General features: G+C 36.3%; 1 protein-coding gene across 1 annotated transcript in view; it reads left to right on the top strand.

Annotated features, from left to right (window-relative positions):
• The window catches only part of LOC306857831 (bone morphogenetic protein receptor type-1A-like), a 45,478-nt gene that overhangs the window by 16,449 nt on the left and 14,271 nt on the right, over nucleotides 1–14,758 (top strand). The window contains exon 3 of the mRNA XM_079398039.1: nucleotides 7,981–8,217. Coding sequence (XP_079254165.1) covers nucleotides 8,142–8,217 — 76 coding nt within the window. The 5' untranslated portion in view covers nucleotides 7,981–8,141. The remainder of the gene's footprint in view (nucleotides 1–7,980; nucleotides 8,218–14,758) is intronic.

Here is a 14,758-nt window from a genome sequence, read left to right as displayed (position 1 = left end):
TTTAAATCCTGTCATCATTCACTCATCCTCATGTTGCTCCAAACATTTACGACTGTCTGTCTTCTCTGGGCACAAAAGAATATTCTGAAGATTCCTTACATTGAAAGTCAATGAAATTAGTGTTGTTTTAGATCCCCTTGACTTATATTGTATGACCAAAAACAGTTGAATCAGTTTTGCCACATGTTTGGAATGACTTGAGGTGAGTAAATGATGACAGAATTTTCATTTTGGGTCAATAATCCATTTAGAGGCATGGGGCTTTCTTAAAAATATGCCCTTTTAATTCTCATACTCTGGACTTGTTTACATGTCCTTGCCCTGATCCATCCAAGAACCCTTGGGCTGATGTTTCCATTTATACCAAACCCCCTCTACAGGGCAAGAAGATCTAAAGCTTGCCACAGATGATAAAACCTCTTTATCATCGCACAGCCATGGAATTTGTGAGCAGGTAGTGGAAAATACAACACCTCTTTCATTTCTTTTTTTTCTACCATGCCCTAATGCCTTAATGCGTTTTGAGAGACAGCAACTCAAACCTTGGCGCTTGAAAAACAACCATCACCCCACAGTGATAAGAAAACAGATCTCCAGCAGTGTCACAGTATGTCTCTCCAATCATGTGGATAAGAAAGAAAAAAAATGGCATCCATTTAAACACCTTGTGGCAGACTTCTTGATTTGTAAACTCATGCAGGAACAGACATTCTGGCAGCACAAGCTCTGCAGAGTATGAAAATGATCTGTTTGATACAGAGGAACCTCCTGCTGCAGCCATTAAGCGTCCTGCCTAGAGAATTGGAGACATCGGAGAGCCCTGCATGAAGTGCACTTTCATGCTTTGCTCATCAGGGCAACGTCCTTCAGCTCAAAACAATTTGCTCTTAGTGTTTTTTGGGGAAGGGGGCAATGTCACATTCAGTTGCCAGCTGGATGACATGTGTTTCTATACACAGAGGGACTAGCCACTTAGTAATATGGATTTTGTTCTCCGCATCCAAAAAGAAATTGGCTTGCACAGGTCCGCACTGTGGTCTGTGATCTGATAGACAGCATTTCACACTCAATAGATGGTAGATTTTTTTGAGGGAATATTATGTCAATTTGGTGTTTATTTAATAACAGCTCTGTGGTATGTCAGCCATTTTGGCTTTTAAAAATAAAATACAAATATTGCAATACCAAAAGAAAAGTGTACAAAACAAAAGTTGATTGTGGTTGTGCCAAGGAATTTATTGTTACACTATAAATTTATTGATACACTACTGTTCTCTCTCTCTTTCTCTCTCTCTCTCTCTCTCTCTCTCTCTCTCTCTCTCTCTCTCTCTCTCTCTCTCTCTCGTGCTTACCAAGGCTGCATTTATTAGATTAAAAAAAACAAACTATATATGATATTTTAAATATTGTTTTCTGTTTGGATACATTATAAAATGTATTTCTTATCACAGTTACTTCTCATCACAGTTGAAAACCATTCAGCTTGATGCTGCTTAATATTTTTGGGGAAACCATAGTATTAAGGTTAAAAAAGAATTGCATTTTGTTTGAATATAAATCTTTTGTAACATTATAAATGTCTTTGCTGTCACTTTTGATCAATTTTATGTGTCCTCGGTGCATAAAAGTATGAATTCTTTAAAAACCTTACTGACCCCCGTACCTTTGTATGGTAGTCTAATATATAATGCAAGACCGAGTGCATTTCTGTCCAATGTCCAGCAGAGCTGATCTGTGATTGTTGAACTGAGCATGGACCTTCTGTTGTGTTGTCCAGAACTGAACCTCCCAACCATATGTCTCAGTGACGTGAAGCCCTCTCTGGAGAGCGAGGCTACATTTGGTCGTGGAATGTGCTGGAGAGTGTGCATCTGCTTAAACAAAGCCTTATTTTCAGCTCAATGTTGTAATTACAGGCTAGAATGAATCTAGCCGTCTTGTGAACCCACAGCAGCCTCTGTACAAGTTTCCCAGGATCTGCTCAGGGCTTGTAAGTCCAAGCAGTGTTTACAGCAGTAAATCTAAGCCACCATTAATACAACATCTCTCAGACATTTTTACTTACTTTTAGAAAAGTGTGTCTCTTCTGAGTGAGACAATCTTATGTTTGTGAAACTAAATTGTGTTGTAATGGGCCGCTAGCGTTAGCAGAGTCCTCGCGGGTGTTGAAGACTAGATAGTGAGACTCGGTCAGTCTTAGCGCAGCTTGTAGTCTGCTACACCTCTAGACATTTGGATCGATGGGAATTGGACTTGCTGTCTTTTTCCCTATAAAGAGAAAAAGTGGTTGGTGATCCAGTTGCATTTGTGTACTGAAAAAGAAAACCCAGCGAATCAGTGCATTCACTATTTCAGTAAGTATAGCAGCAGGGTTATTGTATTTAAAAACTAAGATGAAAACTGTAAAATCTCAATTAATAGAAACTTAAAAGTAAGCAAAATTTAAAAACTTTAATCAATATAGTAATTTAATATAACATAGTATTGTGCAAAATCCAATCATGCTGCCCATTTGGATAAACAACACAGTGTGATCAAGGTTAAACAATCATAGTTCTATTCTAAGATTGAACTCTTTAAAAGTACCAAAAAAATTTATTCTACTGCTTTTGTGTGCAGGAAAATTTGCTAGTATCATATCACTTTGAAGAAAACACATGATGATATTGATTACTGTTTCAACGTGAGCTATTTATTTCTTTGCATACGCTACCAATTAAACGTTTCTTGTGTTCTTAAAGACCTTTTTGGGTGTTATGGAGTGTTATATTATATATATTGTGTATATAATATACAACTTACAATCTTATATTTAATTTTCAATATAATGTTAGGAAACCAATCTCTTTGACCTACCAAAATCTGCATTTTGCCTTTATAATGGTTCAGATAACCATTATAATAATATATATGGTGCAATTGAAAGCCATATGATGAATCAGAGTTTATCATAAGTGGTTTGTCCATAAAACATGGCCAGTACTCGTGTATAGACAGTTTATTACTGATAAACAAAATAAGAAGAAACAAAACTATTTATACAAAATGCAATCATATGATGTTACACAGGAATTTCCGAAATTTTCCATCTTCTGTTTTTCATAAAAAATTACTTCATAGTTTCTACTTCCAAAAATATAAGTGTGTTTTAGTTTTTCACTCTATATGGTAAGGTTACAAAGTTAACTAACAGAATTTTTTTTTTTTTTTTTGATTTGCTGTTATAAAATGTGAAACATACTAACAATAGAAATTTAGTAGGTGTGTGCAAACTTTTGTCTGATAGTGTATGTCAACCATTGACATGAATTTAGATAATTTTATTTCATCCAGACTCTCAATATTAAATGCAGGTAAATAGAGCACAGAAGAACCCAAGGTACATTACTACTGGCTTCCACGTGGGTGATTGGTAGAGCGGGATGACTAGGCAACACCATCGTCAGTGTGTTCTTGAATCCACGACTGTCTGGATGGAGCCCTGCGTCTGTTGCCACAAACCTCCACCCTCATTTCCTTCCTTTCAGCTTTCTGCACTTTCCACTCGATTTCTCTTTTGTAGATGTTCCCACAGAAAGATTCATTTTACCCTCCTGGTATCAAATCAGATACCATCAGTCTTACTAAATTCACATCTTATTTCCCAATAACCCCCTTTTATATTTCCATTAGAGTGTGTTGTGTGTCTCTTGAGGGTTGTTCAGACATCCGATAAGCCGCAGATACAAAAAAAAGATGGGCTGTAGATGTGAGAGAGAAAGCGACGGTGGGCTGTGAGAGGGCTGTGCTGGTAGCAGAGCGTGACTGAGATGTTGGAAGAGCTGCGGCCAGCAGGGAATGATAGATAGATGAGGGGGGAGAGGGGGGAGGAGGACAGGAGGGAAGAAGTGCAGCAGTAGGTTTGGAAGGGGAGCGCTCTGCAGGAACGTTTCAGTATTCTTATGGTAATCCAGCCTTGGATGAGCCTCAGAAGCAGCCAAGCAAACAATGAGAGTGGAGCCAGGAAGTCTGCTCTCCCTGCTGGCCGGCGTGACTTGAGAGGCAGGCGAGGCGCTGGGCTGCCTGCAAGGAGGGGCCCCCAGGAGGGGCCAGCGAAACGCATGCCAGCACACATATCCACATACCACATTCACTCAATCTACGAGTTAGAAAGCATGGTCGGTGCTGGTGAAAAGCATGTTTGTGTTTGTTTGAGTGCTTTGTGGTGAGCGGGACTTATAGAAATGATAGACACATTTCAGTACCTTCATCATTGTTAGCACAGATTTGGTGACGTCCTTTTGGAAGTTCTTTTAAGAGATTTTGATTACAAATACCATATTGGTTATCTGCAAATATTATAGTTTTTTCTAATCTGAATAAGTTGATATTGCATATTGAATTGTGCATGCTTATTTCATCTTTTTTTTTCAGTTCAGTTACTTATGGCATCATCTAACACTCATTTAATAGTTAACGTTAAATTGAGTTTAATCATGTTAATAAAGTTAGCTTAAAAAATACATAAGTAAATAAACTTTTTACCTTACTTTTTACAGATAAGCACTGTAATAATACAGCTGGCAATGGCAATCCATAGTTAATAACAGTTACATTAATTTAAATAATGATAATAAAGTTAAATAAAAAAATTAAAGTTAGTCTTTAAAATATAGCATAAGTTAGCAAATGAAGTTAATCTTAATAAAGTTGGATAAAAATAAAGTAAATTAGTCTTTAAAAATATAAATATATTTAGTTAATCTAAGATAATAAACCAGTTAAATGAATCTATAAAATTATTTAATAATTTAGTAACACAGCTAAATGTGTTCTTTAGCTAATCTCAAAATGAATATTAATTTAATATATTTTCACATAATGTTGTGATGCCTAAATTCACAGTATTTAAAACGATTGATTTGTAGTTTTTAGTGTTTTATTTTTTATTTGTTTATATGATTATAATATTTTAAAAATACATAAAACAATTATCTAAACAATTATTGGGTCAATTTTAATATTGGTGCATCCCTAATTCTGAATAGGTGTTCTTTGGTTTTGGTCTGTGGTTTTTTTCTTCATGTAAAGCTCTGGTTTTGTATGTGTTTCTTTAGTGTGTGCATCGATCAAGGCCACAGACTTAACGTGATATCTCGGGTGATATCCCTTTAGCTGTTCATCTCACCTGTCTTTCCAAAACCTGTCTGAAACGGGATGTTTGGTGTCTTGCGGTTATACTTTTCTTCTATGAAATGGACTCTAGACTGGACTATTGTAATGCACTGTTAGGTGGTTGTCCTGCATCTTCAATAAACAAGCTACAGATAGTCCAAAATGCAGCGGCTAGAGTTCTTACCAGGTCAAGAAAATATGATCATATTACCCCAATTTTACAGTCTCTGCACTGGCTACCTATTTATTGAGTTCCGTATCATTTACAAAATATTATTACTTGCCTATAAGGCCCTAAATGGTTTAGCTCCTGCGTACCTAACTTGTCTTCTACCACGCTACAATCCAACCTGCTCCCTAAGGTTGCAAAACTCTGGACTTTTGGTAGTACCTAGGATAGCAAAGTCCACTAAAGGAGGTAGAGCTTTTTCACATTTGGCTCCCAAACTCTGGAATAGCCTTCCTGATAACGTTCGGGGTTCAGACACACTCTCTCTGTTTAAATCTAGATTAAAGACACATCTCTTTAGCCAAGCATTCACATAATGCATCTTATAATCTTGTACTGCACTTATATCTGATCAAATGTACATTATTATTATTCTTTAGCTTGGGTTGAACAAATAATTTTTGCTTAGATGGAACAGCAGCTACGCTAATTATGTCTCTATTTGTTTCTCTGTTTCTGTCACTGGATTAACATCCCGTGACAGAAACCGATCAACATTAACACTAGGAATTACAGAAGCTTCAGTCTGGATCCAACCCTTAAATGATCTGAGATGACTGAACACCTGAGAAATGATAAAGCCAACCCCTCAGAGGATGCCAATGCTCAGACAACATACAGAATTACCAAATTTTGCAAAAAGTTAAATATATTAAGGTTCTGCAATATATAAATATATTGTGGAAACTTAATTTCCTGTAGAGCTGCTTTGCAACGATTTGTATCGTAAAAAGCGCTATACAAATAAACTTGAACTGAAAAAACAAAGATATTCAAAGGCGTTGTCAAAGCAGCATTATCTTTGGGGAAATGAGTGACACAGCTGGCTCTTTTCTTCCTTAGATTTCTGTCTCCAGAGTGACTTCCCCTTTCAAGCATCATATGATTGAAGACTGTGGGAATGCCTTCCCAGAAACCACATGCCAGGCCTCAGTGATTTACTAAAAGATGTGGTCATTCTATATGGTGGCTACAGTTGCTTTACCTTTACCCCCTGTCTTTCTGGTCTTTCATCCATTCAAAGGAAATTAATGAGGAGCTTTCCTCTGAAAGAATGCTCAGTGAGACTATAAATTATGCCATTTAGCACAGCTCTATGTCATCTTTGCCTTCTGATTTAATGGTGGTCCATCTGCTGCAGAGATTTGCTTTGTGCCAGTTTTTGAACTATGTTATGTTATTGATATTAAGCTGTGTGGCAATGCACATTCACATCTGTAGCAATTCTTAACAAGAGCAAATTGATTTTCCAAACCATGTCTTCATGATTTTTAGATAATTTATTTTGAATATTATTATTATTATTATTATTATTTTAATATTTAATATATATATGTTATATTTTATATTTTTTTGTCTGTTGTGACTGGTGGGATGATCTTGTTCACATTTATAAGTGTAAGTGTCAGGGACCTCATGATAAGATTGTTCTTTCTCTGTCAGCACACTTCCTGTCCTTAGGCCATGAAGCTTTCCACACTGACTAGTCACGGCATGCTTTTACCAGTCTTCCATCTTTAACTCTCCTAAGGCATATTCACACCAGCAGCAAAACCAACAATGAATTGTTCATTCTGGTTATTTACTGGCTTTAATACAAGATCCCTCCCATCTGACTGTATGGATGCTTTATACACTTATTATAAATGTATTATAAATTTAATCAAGCTTAGAAAAACTTGTTTTAATCAAACTTTGTTAATATTTAGCAGTGGTGTAATATTTAATATATAATAACTTTAATTGTAGTAATCAATCTTAATAATAATAATAAAAGTTAATTGCACTGCCTGTGAAAGTTGCACACTAGTTTATTTTCTTTACCAGGGATGGGATGAGTTGTTGAAACCTGTTGTAGGTCATATCTCTCCATCCCTTGCCCTGTGGTTCTGTGTGAAGTGGGACCCAGTCTGTCTTAAGGGGTCCCTGTGAGCCAGAGGAGCCCCGCCTTTTGTTTCCCCATTACCCAGGAGTCAGGGATGTGTGAAAAGTAGGGCGCAGGTCGGGGCTCTTTGTCCCCCTCGGCCAAATGAAAAGTGACAGACACCGGCCCCCTCTCTGTGCCTGTTAATTCAGGCCCCCAGTCCCGCAGAGCCTCTGGGAGCCACTAATTGCATCGAGACAAGCAGGAGCTACGAGAGAGCAGACACATTATGTTATTAACGCTGGACAGAACCCAACACCAGCCATTTTGAACGGGACACTGCTTAAAGGGATAGTTCAACCGCCAAAAATAAAACTTGTGTGACTTTCATTCTTTTGCAGAACAGAAAAATGGTTTTGGTGACCATTGAAATCCATTTTATGAAGGGAAAAAAAAATTGGAACAACATGAGGTTGAGTAAACAATCCAGAATCTAAATTTTTAGGTAGAATATCCCTTTAACCAGCCTTCCAGTCTCGAGAGCCACCATCCCACAGCTCTGCCCTGATACCGGCGGTCAGGGGTCAAGTCATGGCACTAAGATGGAAGTGCTAAGAAATTTAAATACCACTTAAGTTTTCTCTGTCAAGCTTGCTTTCTGGCACTCAGCAAGGAAACATGTTACGATGATGGTTCTGAAACATTAATAAGTGTTCCTCTCTCTTCATTACAGGGTCTTAAACAAGAGGAGGCTGTAAAGAGGCCTTGAATTCTTCATCACGCTCACATACTCTTCCTCTGTCTACTCACCTTCACAGCTCATTGGCCACTTCATTTGTCTTAAAAGAGTACAGCACAACCAAGGCAGCTATATAGTTTCGGATCTCAGCCAAAATGATAAAAAGTACTTCCATGGTCATCATCTTTGGTGTTTTGGGAGCTGCCTGCCTACTCTCGTCGTCGGCTGAGGGTAAGTTAGTTTCATTATAGTAAAGTGTTTACACTTGACCGTTGCTTCCTTCTCAGCAGACAAAGCAGACGCTTGGCAGTAGCCCACAAAGTGTCTGTTTTGAATCACAAACCCCTATAGCAAACAAAAATGTGTTTTTTGTTTGGTTTTGTTTGAGTGAGGGAAGAAGGCGAAAACGGGAGATGACTGGAAGGGTCATCTGTTTTGTTTAATCTGGATGCACAATAGAAATGAAGCAGCAATTTATAATACAAAGCAGACTGAGGCAGCAAGAGAATTGATTTTGCCATATTTGGATGTTACCCAGTGTTTGCAGAAGCCCGTTTTAATGGATGGTGGCCTTTAAAAACATAGCACGGTAATGGCCTCGCTTTTTATTTTCATCAGGCCCAGAAAGCTCAGAATCTGTCTCTTCACATTTGCAATGCATTAGCAAACAAACGCTATCTGCCAGGATATTCATCTGAATTACATTATTTAATTTTATTGATTTGATGGCCTTCTGATCTTCTCTCTTATGGGTCTGCAGTAATGGAGACTTTGCCTCCACTTCAGGTAAATTCAAACATGAGGAACTGCACACTTTTTTTTTTCTCTCAAATGACTCACTACATCAGAATGTAACAGACTCCATTAGAGACTGTTGTGTGGCATTCACGTCATCTTTAGGTATTCATACATTCACTCAGCAGTGATTGTCTTTGGGTAATACATGTCTTAGGACTGAGGTGTGAAGAGGCCGTTTGGGTCACATTTGGCTATGTACAGAAACAATGGTTTGTATTTATATGGATTGATTTGAAATTGTGTGTTCATATGTTAAGGAGAGGGATGGGGGAAGAGTGTGTCAATGAGCAAGATTGTAGATGTGTGTATTTCAGGTAAATGCTGTTTTTCCTCTAGGGTTTTACACTAGTATTTTAATGAAGGCAGGGTTAGGGTGAAGTAGGGGTGTGCGATATATATAGTCTGCGATAATATCGTAATTGTTGTTTTAACGATGTGCAATTTGACAATATGGAGTATTTAGCAAAAAACAAACATTACACCTACGGAGTGCACGCTTACATTAGCCTAAGTGGTGATGAAGCGGGTTAAACAGTGCACATGCGCATTTAGAGTGTGTTCTTTCACTGCATGATTAAGTCTATTAAAATGCATTAAGAATGATCGCACAATTCAAGATATGGGGGCAGACAATTTATATATTTACGTTTCATATAGTTAAAATCACACGAAGAGTACCATTTTTCTTCAAAAATAAGCATGATTACAAATGTGATATTGATTTTATACAACAGTTCAATAAACAATAAGTTAATATTAAGAGACTTGTGTTTTAGACACCATATTGCCTGTTTTTGCTCCATTTCGCCGACAGAAAATAATTCCAAACAGCTACAGCACTGTTTTGCGTTTCTGAGCAACATGACAGTGCTTCGTTCCTGTCAAAAAAATATGCATTTGTAACTGGTTAAAGCACTCCATGTCCCTCTGAGCTGCATTAAATAGTGTGTAAATATATCTAAATGCCACTTTAGATGCAACTTCTGCAAAGATTAATTTTGATGATGCTGGTTTCATTTGTTTGGTAACAGCCTAAATGTGTATTGTCTTAATTGACTGATTAAATGTAACAATTTGACTCAAAAGATGTACACTTTTAGAAAAAAATTGCTTTATTAAAGGTAAAAATCAATTTAAACTTAAATGAAAAGATTAATTAATCAATTAAATGAATGATTCAGTGATCAAATCAGTGACATACCGCCACCTGCTGGTGGTTTTAATTTAATTTTTAAGTATCTTTTCTGTTATTTAAATCATTTACCCCCCGGTTTCACAGACAAGGTTTAAGATTAGTCCCACACTAAAATGTAATTCTGAGTTGTTTCAACTGAAATAAACTTGCACTGATTGATCTTAAAACATATCAGTGCCTTTGTTTTGTCTCAAGATGCACACCAGTAATGTTCTTTTCTAAGGCATGTTAATAAAAAGTACTTAAATGTAACTGTGAAATTGAACTGTGGCCTAATCTTGGCTTAGTCTAAGCCCTGTCTGTGAAACTGGGCCTTAATATTTCTACATTCAAAATTGTATATTTAAAACATTAACCTCAATATGAATTTATGAATTTAATTGCACTTATGCAACCTCTGAGCCTCATTAAACATCTGAAAATACACCTACAAGCCACCTTTGTGTTCTTCTGTACCTCTGTAGTACAAATTTATTCCTTGAATACTGATTTCATTTGATTGGTATCTTATTCTACTTCTTATTCTACTTGTTTTTATTCTGTTGTTTTAATTAGAAATGATAAAAAGCGTATTCATATTTTTTTTTAATTTGACATAAAAGATAACATACTTTTAATAAAGTTAGACAAATGCCATTACAAAGGTAAAATCTAAATTCCCTGTAAATCCCTTTAAGGAGTCAAATATCATCTCGTAATGGGAAGGTTAATTTTTGATCAGAGTTTTATATTATTGATTTGACGCGCTCCTAAAACGAAAAGTAAGCGTAGAGCCCTGATTGTATATAAAATTGCGGGCATCAGGGATTACGCCTGGCATTGAAACTGCTTTTGAATGCACAATCATTTTTTAGTTTCACCTTCGAGATTCGCGATCGCATGTACTGTTTATACTATGGAGCGGCAGTACTTACCACACATTTTACAAGATCAGATGTTTGTCAGTGGTCCTGAGGATCTGCAAACCATTTGTCATCGTCCCGCAAAAACAGTCACTGATATTTAATGCTGTTGAATGTTTGTTTACACTTTATCAGAACTACCTCCTATCTACTGAATAGCAAGATGTTAAAACTTGTGTTTAAATAAAACTTATCAAAAAGGGTCTCACAATTTTATGTTATGTTACGTTATGTTAAGTTACATACTCACTTTTTACTATGACAGCGCCTGCCATCTTGTCTTTTTGGCTTGTTGTTTCTGATTGCACTTTAACCCCAAGGGGGAAATCCAGATTAAATCCCAGAAGGGAAAATCATAATAAAATGAAGTTAAAACTTGTTTTGAACAATTTCTTTGTCATCGGCAGATTGATTTTAAGTAGGGGGGAAAAAAATCGATTTAAATCGTAAATCTGATTTTTTGTTAAAAAATCAGGGATTTTTTTCTTAGGCCATATCGCCCAGCCCTAGCTGAAAGCATAACCAAAATATTAAAATAGCTAAAATATTCAATAAACAAACGTGTCGGGGATGCATAGAACTTCGGTGCAGTTCAGTTGAGAACCGTGCCGTGTTCTTTGGAGATTTTTGGGCACAGATTTCATGTAAGCCTAGCTATGAGTCAAAGTATACTTTGTTACGTAATATTTTGTTATACAGTCAACAAGTTTTCCAGGCTACAAAACATCACATGCCGTGGTCCACCCTTGTTGCTTAAAAACAGTAGATTCATTGTTTACGTTTGAGAGCTGCCCACTGATGTCATGAGGTCTTACTATCTGTTTCTGTTTAGTTCTTTGAAGTTTATTTGTCTAAGTGCCTCTCTATTTTAGGCAATGATATCTTGGAGTCAGTCATAAACGCTGTTTATTCTTGGCAACAGAAAAGCCTAGGGAGAGAGAGATTTCCTCCCATCAAGAACTAGAGACTCTATGGAGTCTGGTAGAAGAAAAAAAAAACAGATAGAAAAAATATTAAGAAGTTTATATTAGTATGTCAAAGCTCACAACCCCATTACCTCCTTTTAGAGTTAAGCTCAAAATTTTGTATACAAAAGGAAATGACCAAGGCAAATTAATATCTCTGGGGTGCAAATGCATTTTAGAAACTTTAGTTTTTGTTCACTGCACTGACACAATTTTAACTTTACAATTGTTTGGAGTGCTCACTGTCTGCTTGTTAGCCTAGTTTAGCCTCTTTAAATATATTCTTCCTTTTGCTGTTTCCCTCCCTGTAAAGGAACAAAAGAAGAAATGGGTGCTGGCAGCAATTTCTTCTCACTTGTAAAGTCAACCAGAGCCTTTAAAACAAAGGGTAACTACCCTCGGTCATTGCAAAGGTTCCTGTTAAATGATGAGGGAGACTGGAGTGCCAGAGAGACCAAGACAGGGTGAGAGCTGAACTGCAGATGAATGCTGTTGAGCGTGTTTTTTTTTTTTTTCTTCTTTATGGAAGCTGATCTGAGGGCAGGTCGACGTCTGAAACAGAATAATATCTCCTGACTGCATATGGCAGAAATGTCATGTCATTCAACACTTTTAACACAGGCTTTCAGTCATGGAGCTAATAAATTAACTTTATGGAATTTTCTGCCTTCAGAGGAGAAGGTGAGGTTGAGCACTTATAGGTTGAGCCTCATAAGAGAGGAAAACTGGCAGTAAGAGGATCTACTTACTCGACCGTGTGGAAACCCAAGCAGGCTGAAATATAACAATCACATTGAGGAATTTTTACTTTCTAGGTTTGAGATCCCTGCTTGAATTGTTTTATGTCTTTAGTTTGCTTCAGTTTTCCTATTCATGATATTTTAGCATGGACGTATTAAAGCTTCAGTAAATCTCAAAATGAATATGCTTTTTATACTGTATGTTAAAAGGTTGTGATATTTAAATGTAATTGTAGCATTTAAAACTATTTCTGTTTATTTTTCTTTATTTTATTTTATATTTTATTTATTAGCATCTAATACATTAATGTAATAAATCTTCAAATCTCCAAATGAATATCCCTTACTTTCAGGCTGTACAATGTATAAATTAAAAGTTGGTCTGTACACTTTGAAATGATATATGGACCAGTGTCTGTGAATATTAAGCAGCAAAAAGATTAAATGAATCCTGCATGTTTTGCGTGCAGGATTCATATCACAAATGGTGTGCCGAATTAATATCATAAGTGTGAATAAATGGCACAGATGCATGGTTTAGTTTACTACGCACATACTGAACCGCACATAAAAGTTTGGTTTAACTTGAAGAAACTGTGACAGAAATATATTACTTCACGTAATGATGGTACTACTACTAATAATATTATTATTAAAACATTATTTTTTTTAAGGAGTGTTCAATAGAAAAATTGTTTACCAGAATTTATTTACAAGAAAATGTAAATATACAACACAGTATTTCTAAAAAAAAAAAAAAACTTTTTTTTTTAATACAATTAATTAGACACGCTTTTGATTATTATAATTTAATGAAACCATTCAAATAGAATCCAGAAAATTAAACCGAAACGGAAATTGAAAAAAAAAGTCATACAGATTTCATAGGGCCTTAAAAATGCAATTTCTGTTAAATTTTTATTATTATTATTATTATATATTGCTGTTATATAGTGTACGTTTGAAGATTTCTATTTATTAGACCTGCTTTTTGATTAAGATTTTTTAATTTAACCATTAAACCAGAGTCTAGAAAAAAGAAAAAAAAAGCAATCCAGAAAAATTCAAATGGGAAAAAAATGTAATTTGGAAAAAAATTAAATGGAATTTGGGAAAAAAATAAAACGGATTTCATAGGGCCTTACATAACATGGTAAAATGATCTGTTTATTGGTAGTCACCAGCTTTTTATATCATTACCTCCATGTGAATGGATTATTATTGGTCTTGAAACAATGTTTTAAACAAATTGCGTGTTTCTTCAGTGATTCTGTCCCTCTGCCCTTATTTCCCATGCTGCACTGCTTTACCACGCTGGGTCGCCCGCCCGGGCCCTACTACAGGAAACTCGTTGAGTCTATTGTCGGTGCTTTGAGTTTCCCTGACACTTTAACTATTTCCTGTATTGTGCTGGCTAACTAAATATGCTAAATGCATGCTGTTCTCCGGAAATAATCATTACTGTCTGACAATGAAGGCCTATGTTGGTGTGCGTGACTGTTTCTTTCCTTGTTTTTGTAGACCACAGGTTCCAAAGCATTTGAATAGAGGACTCCGTTGAGCTTCTGTACTCTGACATGCATTTACTCTAGCGACCATGTGTTCAGCGGTGTGGCGCAGGAGCCTGTTAATGGCGGTCTGAACTCTCACTTTTACAGCTTGCTGTTAGGTACTTAGGTAGGGGTGTCTCCGAGCCCATTAGTGCTTTACTTTCATAAAGGCAGCCAACTTTATTGGTGTGTCAGGCAGGCCGTTGTTTTCAATATGTTCCCTTTTTCCTTCTCCCTCATTCCATTTTTAACAAGTAGTGCTGGATTATTACGTGTTGGGGGATTTTGCCCTGAAATGGAAGCCTGTGTGATTAATTATAATGATCGTTATTAAAAAGATGAAAGTAAATAAATAATAATGGCAGGTTCAGGTTAACTGCCACTTAAAGTTTAAGTCGTTCCTGCCAGCCCGCAACTTACATCCTGGCCTTTCCACGTTGTTTAGTTTTTTTTGTTGTAAACGTGTGCAGATTTGAATGAATAACTGGTATAAGAATTAAAATAATTAAATGTCTCTAATATTTCAACCTCTCACAGAAGGGCAAACCTCCTACGTGTCGTCCCTCAAGGATACATGATTCACATGTTATTTTGATGTATCTAATGGATACCCAGTGATGTA

This window comes from Barbus barbus, assembly GCF_936440315.1.
Source record: "Barbus barbus genome assembly, chromosome: 38".
NCBI lineage: Eukaryota > Metazoa > Chordata > Actinopteri > Cypriniformes > Cyprinidae > Barbus > Barbus barbus.
Note: the sequence above shows the minus strand (reverse complement) of the source record. Positions and strands in the feature narration are given on the sequence as shown.